A 19,359-nucleotide genomic window follows, 5' to 3' on the forward strand; every position below is an offset into this window, starting at 1 on the left:
GGTAGTGTCGGGGATGCCGCCCTCTCGATTCTATCGCCCTAGACACGGATATAACTAAGGGCGCGGGTGGTGAGGGCAGTGTCGCGGACGCCGCCCTCTCTATTAGTCGCGGATACTACTCAGGGAGCGGGTGGTGAGGGTAGTGTCGCAGACGCCGCCCTCTCTATTCTATCACACTAGACGTGGAAATAACTGAGGGCGCAGGTGGTGAGGATAGTGTCGCGGATGCAACCCTCTCTATCCTGCCGCCCTAGACTCGAACTAAGGGCGTGGGTGGTGACGGTAATGTCGCGGACACCACCCTCTCTATTAGTCGCGGATATAACTGAGGGCGCGGGTGGTGAGGGTAGTGTCTAGGACGCCGCCCTCTCTATTCTGCCTCCCTAGGCGGCCACCTAGGTCGCCTCTATGGATGCACCGGCCCTGGATAGAGCCAATTCAGTGGACGATGATGATTGGTAGGTCATGATTGGTAAGGGCCGATGGAGGGAATTTGGCCAGGACACCAGTGTTACACCCCTACTCCTTATGAGAGGTGCCATGAGTTTTTTAATGACCACAGAGAGTCAGGACCTCGGTTTAACATATTCGAAAGATGGATAAGTGTGCTTCAACAAATCAGCACATGCCATTAGAGTTAGGTCAGTAAATTTGTGACTAATATTTAAAATTAGCAATAATATATAGCAACCTTGATGTAATTTTGCTACATTTGTCAATGTTAAACAGAGTTTTGTGCTAATGAACCATGAGAGAGATACACAATGAGACACAAGGGATTTAAGTTTTGGCCTTCTTTCTATATATGCTACATTTCTGCTGACACATCAAGGTGCTAAGTGTGTTTTGTATATTATAAAAATATTTGAACCTGAATTCATACATCATTGTTCATGAAATTTTAATCTCAGATCTGAAAAATTAAAGCATATACAAAATGTTCATCTCAAAAAACAAGTGCCTTCCATAAAATTTGCATCGGCCGATCAGTATGTATTGCATTGACATTTTTGAGTACTTTATAAGGCAGAAGTACAGTACACTTGCTGAGTGACCATACCCAAACTCTCATCTGATTGGCTGAGAATTGTGATTTTGACACATCATTGCTTGTTGTTGAAATCATATTGCAAAGTGTTCAATCTAATTAAAGGTGTATGTTGTGACCTGTTGAAAAGGTTGAGTTATTGTAGCTAAAAATATATGACCGCTCTAAGAATTTACCCATTTTTTAATTGACTCTTCGCTAAGCCCCACCCTCCTTAGTTACTGTTGCTATGCCTGTTAAGCTTTCGTGCCTGCCAAATTTATTACAATGTGTATGCGCAGGTGTCAGACATTCCCAGGGATATAATAGTCATTTTTGATGAACAGGTGAGATATCTGAGAAAGCCAAAAAAAAAAAAAAACGGACTGCAGTATGCATTACAGGGGTATATTCATGACATAACAGGAAACCGATTAGAGAATAATTTAATCAAAATTGAAGCTAGCTTAGCCTAGCCGCCTCATACGCAGACCATTCAACAGCTTAGTTCATGCACAGCAGGAGAGGTGAAATTTTAAAATAATCTAATAATAACTAATTAAACCGTGATTTCTCTTTTTTAGCCAAAAAGCAAGATAAACTATTGTTGTGCAATGAAATATAGCGTTACTAATCGACGAGGAAACGCGCATGGACAGTGCTTCTACATAATTCACAGAAAGAGCAGGCAGAAAGATGAAATTCATGTATTTGTGCTGAATATTTGCATCATTGACCCATATCAATGTACAGCACCTATTCCAGTCAGCATGTTTGTGTGATTTTTATACAGTTTCTATTCCAATTTGCAGTTAAGTGGAAGAAATGAATAAATTGAAATGCAAATCAAAGTATAAATAGCAGAAGGGAACAGATATTTTCCCTACCAGCAAATATTAGTATATATATATTCAACTATATTGATCGCAAGTACTCAGTTTGTGATAAAATCTTGGTTTTGTTCTGTTGAAATGTAATTTTCGTAGCTTGAAACAGATGGAAATATGATCGCAATTAGTATGACTACTATGGCGAGGGCTTAAACGGAGCAGTGCTCAAAATATTGAGTGAAAAAAGAAGAAAAAGACAGCTGGGAAAGATAACCTGCTTTGTATTTTTGTAGGAAACACCGTTTAGATCTGTTTAGGGTAAGAGGTGTGTGAGTTGTTGCCGTCGGTCAATCACTGAATGTGAATATCGAAAACAAAACCAATTTAACTCCGCTCCTTTAGTGCCCCTCACACAGCTTGATCCACACTGGCATTTCTCCTCTTGGGTTTTTGGTTTTGAAAATGGAAAAAATTCCACCACCCTGTCCAAACTTTAAGGATACCGGGTGTCAGATTTGCAAAATCTATATGCACAACAATTTGGCCTGTTTCCCTAGCTCGAAAGCTTGACAGAGCCCCTGCGCGCAACTACGGTTGCTTAGCCACAATTGGTTGGTGGCGGTTTTTGGGTGTGGCTTAGCCAAAGGTCAATTGTCTACAATAGTATATTCAGTTAAAATGACAATTTTTTTTACTAACATTCATAAATGTCCAAATGTACTTTCAAGGTGGATGTATTATAATTAGAAATCAAATGGGAGAAAATGAATGGGATTGTTTGCTTCTTTACACTTAAAAAGTAATGTTTCTTCTTTAAAAACTGAGAAAAATCTGAAAAAGTTGAAGTAATGAGTTGACTGAGCCATCGATTCCAGTGTAGGACCGTTAAAGGTAGTAACCGTTAAAGATGGGCTTGTAGCAGTGTGCATGTACTGTATGTGATAAGGCTCATACTTTATTTGCCCAGGCGTCCTCGTCCCATGAAGTGAGCTGCAGCACTCTGATTATCTCGTTGATTTCAGCTGTCATCTTATCAAACGTGTAGTTTCTGTTCTTCAAGGCCTCCTCCACACCATGACTCTTAGTGCACTTGGTTGTCACAAAGATTTTAATGGCTGATGGATGTCAAAAAACAAATTCTGTTAGTCCTCAGTTTCATCTAAAACTATTTTATATTTTATGAGAGTGCAGTTCATGTTTGATGAGTCCAAAAATCAGGCAACTAATTATCACTATGCGAGTAGACATATTTGCAAACATCGGCATTAAAAGCCTTGTTGCGTGTGAAGATGAGCTGCCATCAACCTGGTTATTTATTGCTGAGCCAACAGCAGAAAGCCAACTGGATGAAGGGAAAATCTATCCCTCCCTGCAAGGCGGTTAAATGGCTCCAATTATCAGTGTTGCCATATCAACGGGCTGGCACATGGAGACTGCATGCAGCACACACACAGCTGGTGTCTGACCTGATATAAGCACGGGCAGCAGCTCCTTTACTGTGTTCATGGAGGTGACCAACATTACGCGGTGCTCCTGGTGTGTGAGTTCCTGCTGCCGCTCGTCAATCATCTTTGCCATCTTCGTCATGCCTAAAAAATGCACAAGTCAATGCAATGATTATTAGGCATGGGACGATAACTGTTTTCAAGCTATACTGTAGTTTGGAAAAGTCAAGGTTTTAAAACCATCAAAATTTTCTGCTATATCGTTCCAAAGATGTGTGTGCATGATTTTTTATTCACAATTTTTTTAGGACAACAGTATAACCAGCAGAAAAGATATCCAAGGTCATTTTAAATTGTGAAGAAATCTGTGTATTTGAAACAAATGAAGACAGCAGAAGTCAATGTTTCATTTAAATTATTTAGCCTGACATGTTTACTGCTCCAAAATATTATAAATGTTTCTCAAAATAAATTATAGTGTGTTCAATATTGAAAAAAGGTTTTGTTTTTAACTCAGACATTAAAAAGAAATTATTTTAGAGCAGTAATCACAATACTGTGAAACCGTGATTTTTTTATTCCAAGGTTATCATACCATCAGAATCTTATACCAACCCATGCCTAATGATAATGTAGAGGTCAAAGGTGTGAAAAAAAGTAATAGTGAGACATAGTATAAACATTAAGTACATGACACAAAAATCAAAAAGGTGTGTAAGTAAATGTGCATAAATGGTCCACCATTCTACAAATCTAAAACATTACATCTGAACAGTGCTATTAAAATACACTAAATATTAGTGGCTATAGTGATGTCTTAAAGATTTATTATAAATTAAGTGTTACAACACAGGTTATTTAAATGGAAAAAAAATCTGTGAACAAATAAACATCTAATATATTTAAACTGGTATTCAAAAATTATATACTTAAAATTTTTCAAGAATTAAATATTATTAAAATCAAGATCTGATCAAATGCTGATCAAGTCTATCAGCAACTGAAAAGGATCACATCTACAGAAATATATAACACATTTAATGAGGAGATGTACAAATAATCAGTTTTCCAGGGATGGACATTTAACCAAAAGCTGTAATAAAACCATAAAAGTGTCTGAAATTAATCATTCAATCACTCGTGCAAACAGTTGTTGCAAACTGTCCACCTGCATGAGCAATGATGTCAACATCATCAACTTTTAAAATGTATTTTAAACTTTAACCTTAAAATTGTAATACAATGAAATAGAAACATAAAAGTGTTTAACACAAGTACCTGGTCCCAGGTTTTTAGTGTAAGTGATCAAGTCCTCCATGGTTTCCACAACCTCTGCAACAGTCAGGTATTCCAGGATGCCCTTACACACGCGGATAATTTTACGCACCTTCAAAAAACAGAAAAGAAGAGACAAATTTGTCAGTAGAGATATTTCTTGTTAATCAAACTAAAGATGTTTGTGCTATTAACACCCCCCTCCCTACCCTCTAACCCCCCCCCCCCCCCCCACCCCAAACACCCTTCAACATTATGGCCACGTCACATACTTCCATACTATATAATACCCTAAAACAATATGTGAGACGTGCAGCCACTGTATGCGTTGCTTACTTAACACACCTGATTCAGATCATCAGCTCGTTAACAAATGGATTCATGAACTGGTTCTTGTGTGTCAAATAAGAAAGACATACATGATTGGTTGTTTCTTAATATGCGTTGTTCAGCGCTTGTGTTCTTGTGTAACATCATCATTAACTGCCAAAGTTCAGTTCCAAAACTCAAGACGGCAAGAACAGAGGACATGTGAAAGTTCGATGATACGTCAATGCAGACTTAATCACAGAACTCGCACTAGAAGTCCTAGAAGTCATTGCAGCTGAATAAAGGAGGTAGGAAGCGCAGCATTTTATATAGATTTATTTTTAAAGTTCAGATATATAACTTATTTATCTCAGAAGTTACCCTAAATGAGACGGTAAAAGTAAACATTACCATAAAAATCTTTATAGTCAATGGTGTTTTTTTTTTTGCTGAAATTCGGATTAAAATGAGTTTTATTTATATTGTGCATTGTAGATTTGTAAACTCTTTATGCATAGTATATATTAGCCGCGTTTCCACTATTGCGCCTAAAGCGAGCGAGCCAGGGCGAGCCAAGGCCAGTCGCGTTTCCACTGTCACTTCCGGGGCCTAATCGGGCCAAATCGGGGCTTTCATGGGGCCAGCGGCCGGCCTTTTTCGACCTGCCGAATACCTTGGGCCAAAGAGGGCCAGCCGGGGCTTCGGGGCGGAGTGAAAGGAGAGGTGGGGACAGTTTTCCGATCGCACACGAGTACATGCACCAAACACATAACAAATAAATAAATAAGGGAAAGAAAATATCTGGAACAAATTATAGGCTGGGGTCTTAACTGCATATGATCACCCTTATGTTTCTCTTTTAAATGTAAGGCTGTTGCATAAAATGATCTTTCTTTGCTGCATCTTTGATGTTTCAATAACGCATAATAATCTTTACACCATATTAAAGACACAGCAGAGAGTAAAGGTTTTCAAGAGGTTTTGTCAAGTTTAATAAGTGTGTTTTTGCGCGTTTAGATGCCTGTGTGTGTGTGTGTGTGTGTGTGAGACCGAGGAAAAGAGCGCTCCCTTCACAGCTCTGTTGATGCCGCGCGGCTTTTTTCTTTTATTTTTTTATTATTTTTATTTATTTTAGAGATAATACACTATATGAATACAACAGAAATACATTAAACTTTACAAATTTCATGTCCACTTTTGTATGCTCAAAACAATAGTGTCATATCTAGATAAAATAGCCCTATATTGAAATAATTTAAAGAATTACAAATATCAGATAGGCCTATAATAAAATCACATTAAATAAATAAACTAATATAAAACTAACAAAAGCTATAGATAAAACAATTAGGTACTATATCAAACTGTTTCAAAGCTATATTAAACTTTCATTTTTCAAAAGCCTCATTGAAAAAAAGATTTTAGATATTTTCTAAATAAATAAATAAATAAATAAACACCGGAAAATGTTTTAAATATTATTTATATAGTATTTTGATACGATGAAATTAATCAAATCATGCAAACAGAGCATTTTCGGGGTGAGTGAAAGCAGAAATAGGCGACCTTTTTTTCTGTCTTCCATCTGCGCAGCACTTTTTTGACAAGGAAAACTGCAAGTTCAAAATGTGTTCTGTGTCCTCAAACAAGTGTGTACGTTTTTATATAACATGGTAAAATTAAAAAAGGAAATTTTAAATACATAAAGAGCTTTATTAGTGCATAGCTGCTTAGCGCAACGAAATATAGGCTATATTTTATTACATGCTGCTATGTGCTGAAACACTGAACACTTTCCTTTACTTCAGATATAATAAGCAACATCTTTAAATAAAGGGAATCATCTATTAGGTGTCATAAAGCCTATAGGGGGAAAAAAATCATGTTTCAGTTCTCTCCGGAGCATTTGGGATGAATATAGGACAGATTCTGTCTAGACGATGTTATAAAATACATTTTATATAGAGTTATTAATGGAAAAATTTTTATATCTGGTGTTATATTATGGATGTGTGCGCTCCCTGCGCTGGGTTCCTCCGTTAGTGGCAAGACCACTGGATTTCGATGCCAATAGTCGGACGGCGAGTAAATGAATATGATGAATGAAAACACACAGGTATGGGCGTATAGACATGCGTTGTACTGCTGTACAGTAACGTGTCATTTGTTTGTTTTGGTTGTCCTAATTTTAATAGTTTCGTGATGATGTGATGGTGTGCTTTATCTGCATGATTCTCGTTGAAGTGGGCGGGTTGAGTGACGTTCGATTCGGGGGATGTTCTGGGGGCGGGGTTTGCGTGATGCGCTGCGAGCTACTAGCCCGACAGTGGAAATGCGACATGATTTCGGCCTCACTGCTCAACCTCCCGGGCAATTGGCCCGGCCTGGCCCAATATAAGCCCTGGCTCGCACTGGCCTGATAGTGGAAATGCGGCTATTGTGAAAAAGGGGAAAAACTATAAATCGTTGTGTGAATGCTGTAATGTACAAATAATTTTTCATTAAAAAAGCGTGAAGGTCACACAAACATCAGGAAGAACCAGGGAAGAATGCAACATCTCATTTCTCACAGGATTTCTCAAGGTGTTCTTGCAGTCTCCCAAGTTCGTTTTTCCAAGGTAACTTGGCAATACCGGTCTTCACAAGAAAGCAAGTCCGTTCTCTCCATTCTTGGAATTGAGAAACAACCAGTGTGAAGGACAGAGGGGGTGGGTGGACCAGAATTGAAAACCACTGATTTAAAAGGATAGTTTACCCAAATGAACTCAATGTCCGTTTACTCAGTATTACCTCCCATTACAATGGTTCCAAACCAGTTTGAGTATCTATCTCCTGTTGAAACCAATAGAATACATTTTAAAGAGTGTTGGAAACTCATTGATGTCCAAAATAGAAAGAAATTTACTACGGAAGTCAATGGCTACCAGTTTCCAACATTATCTTCAGAAGAAATAAACTCAACAACAGAAGAAATAAAGTCAAGCAAGGTTGAAGCAATTTAAGGGTGACTAAAGGATGACAGAATTGTTTATTTTTTGTAAACTATCTCTTTAGGCACTGACTAAATCTACACTTATCAAGATCTGAAAATGCTTGTTTTTGGTCCACACGGAGGGGAGGCTTCACATTTGTCCTGCGAAATCAGCTAACATGCTTTATGGTAAATATGCTTAACAAGTCACTGTGGACTATGGAAACATACAGTACATTGTAGATACTTGAAAACAATGATATTTGTCTAATAGGCCTGTCAAATTTAAATGCATTATTATTTCTTCAACGCAAATTAATCATTTAAGGTTGAGCCCCTTGCCATCATTGTAAGATAAAGGTAAAATACAGCAAATGAACACATCATTGCTCAGGACATCAAAAGCACACCCAATATAGGGACTATAGGAGTGTAAAAAATAAAAGCTACAAAGAATATTCAAATAATAAAATTAGAGGATCTGTTTCTGTTTGCTTTTATATTTCAACACTGCACATTTACAGTTAAATTCTTTATTTTAAAATCACAGTTAAACATGTATTGTGACTAACGTGATTGTTTTTTAAGAATTGACAGTACTAATATTTAGGCACGTGACATAAATTGATGACAAGCTTTTTATTCTGTGGGCCTCAGTCACAAACAAAAAACCCACATAATACCATAGTACCACAACAGCATGCTTACTCAATGCCCTGTGAACAGCACAGTTCCTTGAGAAAGATGATAGCAGCTCTATTAATAGAGCTCAGCATTTGCTTTTACCACAAACCGATGATCTAACATGTTACCAGTACATAACATACACACCACACAACCTGTGCTCCCTGACAACGGAAAAAAACTGTAAATATGTTACAATGCAAATCTGTAGCCTGGTTAACTGTAAGTTTCCTTTAGATGTATGGCGAAGAACCGTAAATTTACTTTCCCCAATTCCCTGCAAGACATTACTATGGTCATTTTTAGTTCATTTACTTTTTATTTTATTTACTTTTTAGTTTTCATTCATTCAGTCATTTTTTTTCAGCTTAGCAACCCTTTTAATCCAGGGTCGCCACAGGGGACTGAACCGCCAACTTATCCATAATATGCTTTACGCAACGATTTATTTAGTCATCATAAGCTATGGACATTTTGTATTTGTCTTTTTGTATTTTTTTACAAAGTTGTCTTGTGTAGATGTTACTACTCCAAAACAGTGGTGTATGTCAAAAACATTTAGGAAATATGGTAATTTAACACAATATTCATAATTTAATTTACATTCCCGCTGTTGAACAATTAAACAGCAGCAACCACAGCTTTTTTACCCTTAATTTTTCAACTTTTTTGCATTGTTATAATGATTTATTAATATGTGATCATGTTATGATAGCACAGTAATTATTAAAGGTGCAGTTTGTAAGTTTGACACCCAGTTGTTGAACTAGGTATTGCACCCCTAGATCAAAACACATTTTCACTCGGCTCCTCCTCTGATGAGTCCAGATTGGAGTGAGTGTGCCTGACTCTCGAGCCTAAAGGCTGATTTAAGACTGATTTGAACTATTTTATAACTAAAAGCAATGGCAAGTGATAGAAGAAATCTGTTCCATTCTAAAATGAGTTTTTGTCTTAACAAACACCTAAAATTGGCTTATATTTAAAATAAATTAAAATATTAATAATTATTAATAAAATATTATTAATATTATATTAAAAATAAAGCGTTTGAAATTGAACTTCAGAACTGTGACTCAGTGCAAGCCAACAAATATCAATCATTCAGCCTGTACATTTAATAATGTTAAAGATGTTAAATATGTATTTATTCAATTGTAAACCTTACTATTTCGCTGGAGTGCAGTAAGTGCACTATTCTGTGATTGTAAATGGCTGTATTTAAATTTCTATTGTGTTTCATCTGGTGCAAACAGCCTAATTGCTTATGACGGCAAAGCTCATCACGTAGTGTGTTGTTAGGACACAGGGTTACATGACCTAACATTTATGTAATATTTGTATTATTTGCTTATTAATAACCGCCTTACGTGGAACTCTGAATCTGCATCTCAATTCTGGGTTGTTGCTGTTCACAGAAGGTTGCATTTTCGGTTGTGGGCACATGCTTTGAGAGACTTTCTGACTAAATGAATGAAAAACGTTGTTATATTACAAACTTTATTATAATTAGTATATTTTTCTGTGAATATTTAGTGTGGTCATTTAACATCTTTATGATGAAAAAATACATATAAATTCAAATGAAACGCCGCAAAAATATTTGCAACCTACCAAAACATTTAACTAAATCTAATCTTTTTTTTACGGCTTCCTTGATTTTTTTTAATGATGACATTTTATTATTCATTGGGGTGTACTTATTTTTGCACCATGATCTTAAATTATTTCGTTTGAACAGTTCCAGTTGTGCCTTTGGTATCCTAATGTAAAAACCAATAAACTGCATTTGCACAAATATCTCATTAAACATGATCCCAAAAGAGTATTAATTAAAAATCAAGATGGATGTTTCTCTGAAAAAACTGCTAAGATGTACTCATTTATGATTGGCACTGTATATTACGAGCCTATTTACAGTGTTCAGTGTTGTCTTGTGATGTGAAATCTTGTGACCCGCAGGAGCAGTAACTTCAAAAGTAACTCGCTCTGAGAGAAGACACAGTGTGTGCGAGACGCTTTGCTCAGATCATGTGCTCTGTGTGCATGAGCTTCATTATACTGCGCCCACACGTCGACACACAGGGGAGGCTGGATATGTGGAGCAAAGCACATTATCAACACTTACTCTGCTCCAAAAAAAGCTATATGTTTAATGTTGTTAGGCTGGAACAAAAGCTTTTTGTGAAGACGATCCGAATAATTGAAATTCAGGATGTGCCTTGAACTGATAAATCAGTAGACAGAAATAAACGTTTTACAAATCAGTCTATTTTGGTCAGATAAGTATTCAACATAGAATATAATTAGTTTTTACATTAAAAGGGCACAGGCAATATTCAAATCCAAAAATCATATCATAATCAGCTCAAAGATAAAATATTAATATCTTTGTCATGACAACTGGCAAAGAGATTTAGTATGGTAAAGAATATAGATATGGCCAACCCAGGCTCATTCTGAAAACGTAGTCACTCGGACATTTCTGGAGACCGCGAATTATGTAGCTGGAGGTACATATGGCTGCATTTAATTTTTTAAGTGAACGCTATGGGGCGGTATGACGCCGTTCCTTTTGGTGCTTACCAGCTAAGCGCTTACCAGTTTGTCCAGTTAGACGATGATCCGGGTTTGAATGTGGAGAAGATCGTTCCAGAAACTAGGTAAAAAAAAACAGAATCCAAAAAATAAAGCGAACAAGTTCATAACAGGGTGAGAATGTGGTAAAATCAGAAAACGCTGTAAAAATCAGACGAGGGCTTTTCTTTTTCTGGACGGCTTTTGTAAATTGTTGGTTGGGTTCAGGGAAGTAAGCGGGTGGGTGCTGGGTCAATCGGTAAAATTGGTTGGGTTTATGGAAGGAGGAGGGTGGGTCAGTCGATTGGCAGTGTTTCGCAGTCTCCAGAAACGTACACGGGGCTACGTTTTCAGAATGAGCCTAAGTTGCATATGGCACTGTTGATGTGTTTTGTCTTGGTGGAGTAGATCTGCTACGCTGCTGCTGCTTTGAATGTTATGGAAGAGCAAGTACCGAGACTCGCTGCTGCCAATGTATTCACAGACATGCTCTATAAGAATATAAAAAACGTCTGTTTCAAACATAATATATGCACCAGTGTTGGGGAAAGTTACTTTTAAAAGTAGTGCATTACAATATTGAGTTCCTCTCCTAAAAAACTAACTAATTACGTTACTTGGTTACTTTTTATGGAAATGAATGCCTTATATTACTTTAGAGTTACTTTTGTATTACTTTTCCTTACCTGACTGAAGTTTGATCTCTTTCAGAACTTGCAGGTATTTTTTCTTTTTGTATATAGAAGCTCTACATTTAACAACCACCTATAACCTACACCTTTATTTTCCTTTAAAAAAAGTAGGATAAAATTATATTTTGAGAACTTTCAGAGTCCAGAGCTACACATGCTGTATTTACAGATTCAAGAAGGCATGTAAAGTAATGTGTTTGCTAATTTTGAATGTTTTGTGTTATTAGTTAAGTAGATTCACTGTCCACTGAGATAAAGACTGCAATAAAGCCTAAGAGTACTAAAATGAAATAATTTATTAAGACAAAAACAGGTTTTAAACCTTTAAAATGTTTAATGTTATAAAATGAACAGTAAAACGATAAAAAACATACCCAAATCTAAATAAATCTTTGAGCTTTATACGTCGAATGAATTTCTTCACAAATGTGTAAATCTTTTCCCAAAAGAGAAAGAATCTTACTCTATTACACAATGTAGTCGCTTCTACACAAGATCACAAAACATAGTCGCTTATAATCTACACTTAACGACAATCCACTTCTTTCAATGAGTTCAAAATGACAAAAATCCATGGTGAAAATTTAGGTCTCCGGCCTGTCATTGTTTCTGACTGTCTGTACTGATGACAGGCGATTCGCGAATGAATCGATTGTTTTTTTACTGGATCTTCTAAGTAAACCGTTCATTAAATTTAGTTGTCGTGAAACAGGTTGCGTCTTCAATAAGTACTTATTTACCGGATACCACCTCTGATTCGCAATAAACCAATATCCGGAGTTATTTAGTCACTGGAATGGTACACTGACTCACCTACTTTAAAAAAAAACAGACCTGATGATGAAGATATTGAGTGCGAATCGACAATCTCTTGTGTATGTGATTCAACCTGACTAAGGTCATTTTTATTATGGAACATATTTTGTAAGAGCCAATTAAGTAAGATAAAAAGTAACCCACGATACATTTTTTTAAAGTAATATTACTTATTTTTAAAAGTAATATTATTATATATCCGTACTTATAATATTTATAATGCATTACACCCAACACTGTATGTAAACCCCTTGGCAGATCCAAACGCAGGTGGGGTCTCCAAAAACGCGCTGCAACATTACAGCGTAGAACAGCACTGAGCATTTAAAATGCTGAGGAGCAAACTTATTGGCTATTGAAGCAACCACAACAAATTTTCTCAGCATGTAGGTAATGATGTAGGACCAGATTAGGTGACCTATCAGTCTGTGACATATCAGTCTGTTTCATGACAGAACTTTGTATTTCTAACTAATATTTCCCTCAAAAATGTTTATCTTCTTATAATGATAATGCTATCAATATACTTACAAAAATAATAAAAATATTGCAATATTCTTCAAAATATGTCTCCAAAGAAAAGCTCAGTTTATTTATCTCACTTCAGTTGTATCGCTGCAGTGCAAAATAGGATTATCAAGCACAAACACAATTTCTGGGATGCCACCATCTTTAATTTACTAACTAACTGCATGCTGAAGATGACCTCACTCACCAGAAACAACTCAAGTTTAATATCACCATCCAATGGACTGTAAAGAAACTGATTTAAATATTTAATTAAATAGTATAAAATTGTTTCCCAGTTCATTCCGCTGTGGGAACCCCAGATTAATAAAGGGACTAAGCCGAAAAGAAGATGAATGAATGAAATAGTATAAAATAGTGTCAGTATAAATATGAGAGTCCTATATACTGTATAGTACTGTCATGGCAAATATTACAATACTATAATGATTTCCCCCCTACCCTTAATATCTTCATTTATAATTGCTCAGTTTTTGATGGATCAGACTGGCAGTTTGACAAACAAGTATTTTTTGATGTGTTTTTGAGTTTGTTACTTTGAAATGTTAGTTTAGCATTCATAATATTCAAGACTCTGAAAAACGTTCAGACTTGTACACGTACTTGTACAAATATCGCCTAAAAATGAAACTTAAGAACCAGGTATATAATGTGTCATTTAATGTGAGGATGTATGAATCATAAGTGGGCTATGAAAGAAACGTCAACTGAAACTAACATTGAGACATGATTCCCATTCATACCTCGGCTTCATCGAAGGTCAGCAGCAGGTCTGAGGTGCCTGAGAGGATTCCACGAGAGCCGTCGATGAGGTAATCACGGGCCGGGACAGAGTACGGGTCTGTTCTCAGCATCTGAGCTGCTTCCACCAGCTTTGCACAGGCGTTCTCCACCCTGACAGACAAAACAAAACATACAGTCAAGCTGTAAATAAAATCTGAGAATCTGCCTCTTGTACATTGTCTTATTATCTTTTGGAAGAAGGTTCCAGTAAAAAAAAATTGCTGGTTGAATAAAGGTATCTTTCATGAGAATTTGCAAGAGACATAAATAATAAAAGAGTCCAGCTTTTTATACTGGATTTTAAAAAACTAAAACAAACTAAAACAAAATAAAAACTTTATTAAAGTTTAATTAATGGAAAACACTTCCATTCAGATTTCAATTTGAAACTTCTAATTTTCAAATTGAAATCTTTATTTGATTAACAAATAAAACTCTAATAAGGAATTATATAAAAATAGGCTCATCTTTTATATTATGTCTGTTTCATCAGATATAAAAAAGAGAGCAGTGAATGTGTGAACCCATTTATTTCATTCATTAACTAAACATTACTAGTTAAAGCATGCAATAAACATGAGTGAACATCTTGTGCCCATGCAACTGATCAATCAACTGTGGAAAGTCATCAGTACAGCACCAATTAAATCAGTAAATCAATGAAACTAAGAAGTACAGTATGCACCCAAATTGACTCAACTTAAAATTGTAAGACAACACTTTTGAGTACACTTAACTTTTTGCATTTGGACAACATTAAGGAATCATGTTAACTTAATTATTTTTACAAATTTAAATGGATTGAACATAAAACAATTAAGTTGTCCCAATAAATCTCAAGAATTGTGTTGTTTCTGTAGCTTGAACAAACAGCAAACGTCTTTTTTTAAGGTTCAGTGCAGATGTATCAAAGATCTATCACACTATGACTTCATACTGTATATCAGATATTTTAAGTACCAACCTGCAATTTTTGTGTCACATTTAAAATCATTTATTCAAATGTAGAACTGCTTCATACTATATATTGTTTCAATATGAATATTCGAAAAAACATCATACCATTTGAACAGCGATGTCAAACAATCACTAGACCTGTCGTGGTATCTATTTTTTGTTCTACAATATATTGCACCAGAATATATTGCTATAAATGATATTATTGATATTATAATGATAGACCATTTTATGCCACTCATTATATAATGCCAAAATGACAATTCAATAGCATCATAATGCAAGCACACTCGTCCAAAGAACACATCATATTTTTGTTCTTAGGAATATTTAATTTAATTATAGTCATTTTAACAATTTAATAGTTAGCCATTGGAATCAGAATGTGAAAGCGCATATCCTAAATTAATAAAAAATAATAAATGTTCACAAAAAAGCGCATGGTAGAAAGTAACAGAGGCTGTGATATCTGCTACCAGATCTATTTTCAGTTGTCAGACACCCACATGAAAATATACTATAGTAATTTATAGTAAAAACTATAGCGTTTTCTTAACAGTTCTGATAAGGACACCTCAAATAGAGATAGAGAGGTAGCATAATCAGCTAAGATGTTGCTAGAATTGGTATATATTGCATCACCAAAAATTAGGGACGCATGATATATCGGCGGCCATATCGTTTTTGGCCGATAAATTCAATTTTTTTAAGATTATCGTTATCGATCCAATGTCTAAATCGGACACACACACACTGATCTGACAACCTTCACACCAGCACGGGGGAGAGGTGCTTTGGTCATTGAATCCAGCATAGGGGCTCTCAACTCTCAACTCGCCGCAGATTCTCTTTATAATATACACTGTGTTTGTCATAAAGTCATCTGTTCACAATGCTCAGGTGATGGATCAAAATCTGCCTCTGAGGGCAAATCAGCGCCCGCAGTTGGGTGAAACTCACAGCGGTTTATCATAAATTTTTCAGCAATCATTCCCGCAATTAACAGCAAGAATGAAAACAGAAGCGTTGTCTGATTGACAAGCAGTAGCTACATGTGTTCAAAAGAATCTTAAAACGCCAAATAGGATGAATCGATGCCGCATTTTCTAAAGTAATACAATCTGTATTTAGCTTTATGCTTGTACGGTGGCTTTAAACTGTCAAAACACCTCTAAAAAGGCTTTTTCGGACATGACATATTTGTACATATGTACATTACTGTAACACATTTTATTCAAGAACATTTGAGTTGGTTTCAGTCTTTAGCGCTTTCATTTTCATTTTATTTACTATATATTTAACTTGCTTGTTGATTAAATCCCATTTTGTTATTTAACCTTTTATTTTGCAACAGTCAAGTTGCATGTTAATTTGCTATAAAGAAAAGGAAATAATTTATTTTTTGCATGCTGATTTATGTGAAATTGTGAATATAGGTTTATATAATCACCTTGCATATAAAAATGTAACATTTTGAAATATTTATAATTATCGGCCTATACATATCGGCTATAGGCCTCCAGTCTGAAGAGTTATTGGTTATCAGGCAAAAAATCCATATCGGTGCATCTCTCACCAAAAACGATTGAGGTCATGTTCATGTGTTGTGCGATAAGTCGATTATTTAGACAGGTCTACAAATTACTAACGTTTGACTTCAGTAACAGTTGGCATTCTTAACTGATTTAACTGCAATTAAATCCCAGATCAAGATTATTTGTGAAGTTTATTTATAAACTAATTTCGAGAGGATCACGTGCTTATGATTGTTTGTGGCTGGTCTTGCATTATCCAATTTTTGATTCGTCAATCAGGCGATTCCTAAGCCACTATAAATACCCTAAGTTCCATATAACAGCCAGCCAAGTTTGTTTTGAAGAACCCCCCTTCCACCCCTACTTCTCTTTAACTAGACAGGTGGCACGGCGGCCCAGTGGTTAGCAATGTTGCCTCACAGCAAGAACACAACTGGTTTTAGTCTTTACGAAGCCAGCCAACATTTCTGTATGGAATACACGTTCTCACCTTGCTCACATGGGTTTCCTCCGGGAAACTCCGGTTTCCTTCCACCGTCCAAAAACAAGCAACATAAGTTAATTGACTAATCCAAATCGCCACCATAGACATGCTCCTAGTAAGTAGTAATATCTTAAGAGCAATCGCTCTCTGTTAGCTACTACAGCAGGGGAGCTGCAGCAGGGCGAGATCTACCTGAGCTCAAACTCTCCTCTCGCCTTGCATACGGGAGGGAGCCCCGGGCTCAAGGATCTTAAGAGCTTAGGGCTCCACCATAGACATGCTCCTAGTAAGTAGTAATATCTTAAGAGCAATCGCTCTCTGTTAGCTACTACAGCAGGGGAGCTGCAGCAGGGCGAGATCTACCTGAGCTCAAACTCTCCTCTCGCCTTGTATACGGGAGGGAGCCCCGGGCTCAAGGATCTTAAGAGCTTAGGGCTCTCTCCCGGGACAGCATGCCAAACAAGCTTTATAATCATCAGCTAAGTGTGAACTCTTGAAAGTGCAGTGAACAATTCCAAAGCTCTCTAGCAAGCAGAGTAGAAAATCTTCTCTCAGACACTGGATAACCCTGTATTAATAGAAATTAAAGCACGTCCTTCCGGACTTTTGAATGATGACATATTCAGGAGGAGGTCTCTCTTCATCATTATCCAGCAGTGGAGACCCAGACTTGCGCAGACTCCTTGCTGTATGAGGCACCACCGGGTGTCAATGCTTACAACACAGCCTATATATAGAGAAGCTCACATTTCCTGTCACCGACCACATGTGTGCTGATTGATGAGCCTCTGCCAGCTTGTGTTTATGGTGCCAAATGTGTCAGCTAAGGCTTTTGGGGTCTTTAAGCGAGCCCATCTGCCCAGCCACTTCATTTCAGATTCATACAGATACTCCCTGCTCCATAACACAGGCTTGATCGAGTCTGATTGTTTTATGGTAATCACACACTTTATATGAAACACAATTTGACTTATCTTTTATATCAGTAGCACAAATTATGGAGAAGAAACACGCCAAAATTGATTCGATTGTTACCTAAATCTTTATGTCCTTGTTTTTATAAAATAGATAAAATTATGTACAAAATGATAAACAAAGGCCATACTCCAAATCATACTCCCCAAGTCACCCAAGTCATAAGACTGTCATGAAGCCTTTATAATCGTGAATATTAATGAGATTTTATCCATGCTTATGACAATTGTTATTAAGTAATTAACTGTTATTATAAGCACTCAGTTATGATGATTTAATCGCATAGATGACATTGTTTGTTATGTTAACTTGACATAAACAAATACATCACAACCTGAGGGGCACAAAAGTAAAATAATGGATTAAGCTGGATTTTGAGGCTATCCTGGCTGAATTTAGCCTTAATTCAGTTGCAGGAAAGCATGCTAAATTAAGCTAAATTAAGATATTATGAACATTTATTCTTTGCAGATAAGATTAATCCTATTGATTTATGCATGGTTTCCGCTACATTAAAAACAAAAACCTGTAGCCTATGGCCAAATAAAAACTGGCCAGCTCACTCAACTTTCCTCAGTCAGAATTTGGCCACTTGAATAATTAAAAATTAAATTTATCCTAAAGGCTTCTTCTATTACAAATTTCACAATTTCTCCAAGAATTTGAGAAATCATATAGGAGTTAAATTCTAGACTTTGTCAGGGGGGTCTTTCAAATCACCCAACCCCCTGTCATTATTGTTATTTTTACAATGATTTAATCCCTCAAAAATGTATATTTTTTATGTCACTGAGCACTTTTATTTTTTAAGGTGTGAAGAACAAAGGAACAAGCACCTTGTTGTGTTCTCTGTGATTTTCTGACTTAAGCATTGGAGAGAAAGATGACTAGAAGGGTGAGAGACAGTCACAAACAGTGCATCAATATTAAACAGATTCAACACTAACTGCTCCATCTGCATCAGCTGCCAAGACACCACTTCACACAGCCCGAGAGGCACTGGTAGAAGCAATCATACACTTTTTTTTTTTTACGTAGACTTATCAATAATGCATTGTAAGCTTGCTGGAAACCTCCTACAAGCTTCAGCACTGAGGGTATGACTCAGACCCTGACGCAGAATCATCGCAACAGCCCTACAAAACCTATTTAAACTTCAAATCACTTTGCTTATGATTTCAAACTTTTAATGCATTCAAAAATCTTATAAGCTGCCAATCAGGCTTAATCCACCTTTTTTTAAACCTTATGGTACATTATGTGAATTACAGAAGAAACTTGCATTAAACTAAACAATCAGTGCACAAACAAGTGTTAAAAACTGAATACAATGAGACTGTATTATTCTCCTCACAGTTCATCCACTGAATATTTAAAAACTAATCAGAATGGACAAATTACTATCAGACGACTATGAATAACCCCTAAAACAAGTATTTTTGTATGTTACTTTCAATATTACAGTCGTACT

At 36.3% G+C, this 19,359-nt stretch overlaps 1 protein-coding gene and 1 long non-coding RNA gene across 5 annotated transcripts in view; one reads left to right on the forward strand and one right to left on the reverse strand.

Annotated features, from left to right (window-relative positions):
* LOC147841073 (uncharacterized) overlaps positions 1-19,359 on the forward strand; it is a 360,944-nt gene that overhangs the window by 297,994 nt on the left and 43,591 nt on the right. The gene's annotated exons all lie outside the window — the stretch shown is intronic.
* vcla (vinculin a) overlaps positions 1-19,359 on the reverse strand; it is a 78,108-nt gene that overhangs the window by 42,390 nt on the left and 16,359 nt on the right. For all 4 annotated transcript variants that reach the window (NM_001442280.1, NM_001442281.1, NM_001442282.1 and 1 more), the window contains 4 exon segments: positions 2,812-2,972; positions 3,324-3,446; positions 4,581-4,689; positions 13,898-14,048. In NM_001442280.1, the coding sequence (NP_001429209.1) occupies positions 2,812-2,972; positions 3,324-3,446; positions 4,581-4,689; positions 13,898-14,048 (544 nt within the window).

This window comes from Danio rerio, chromosome 13 (assembly GCF_052040795.2).
Source record: "Danio rerio strain M-AB ecotype USA chromosome 13, GRCz13ab, whole genome shotgun sequence".
Taxonomy (NCBI): Eukaryota; Metazoa; Chordata; class Actinopteri; order Cypriniformes; family Danionidae; genus Danio; species Danio rerio.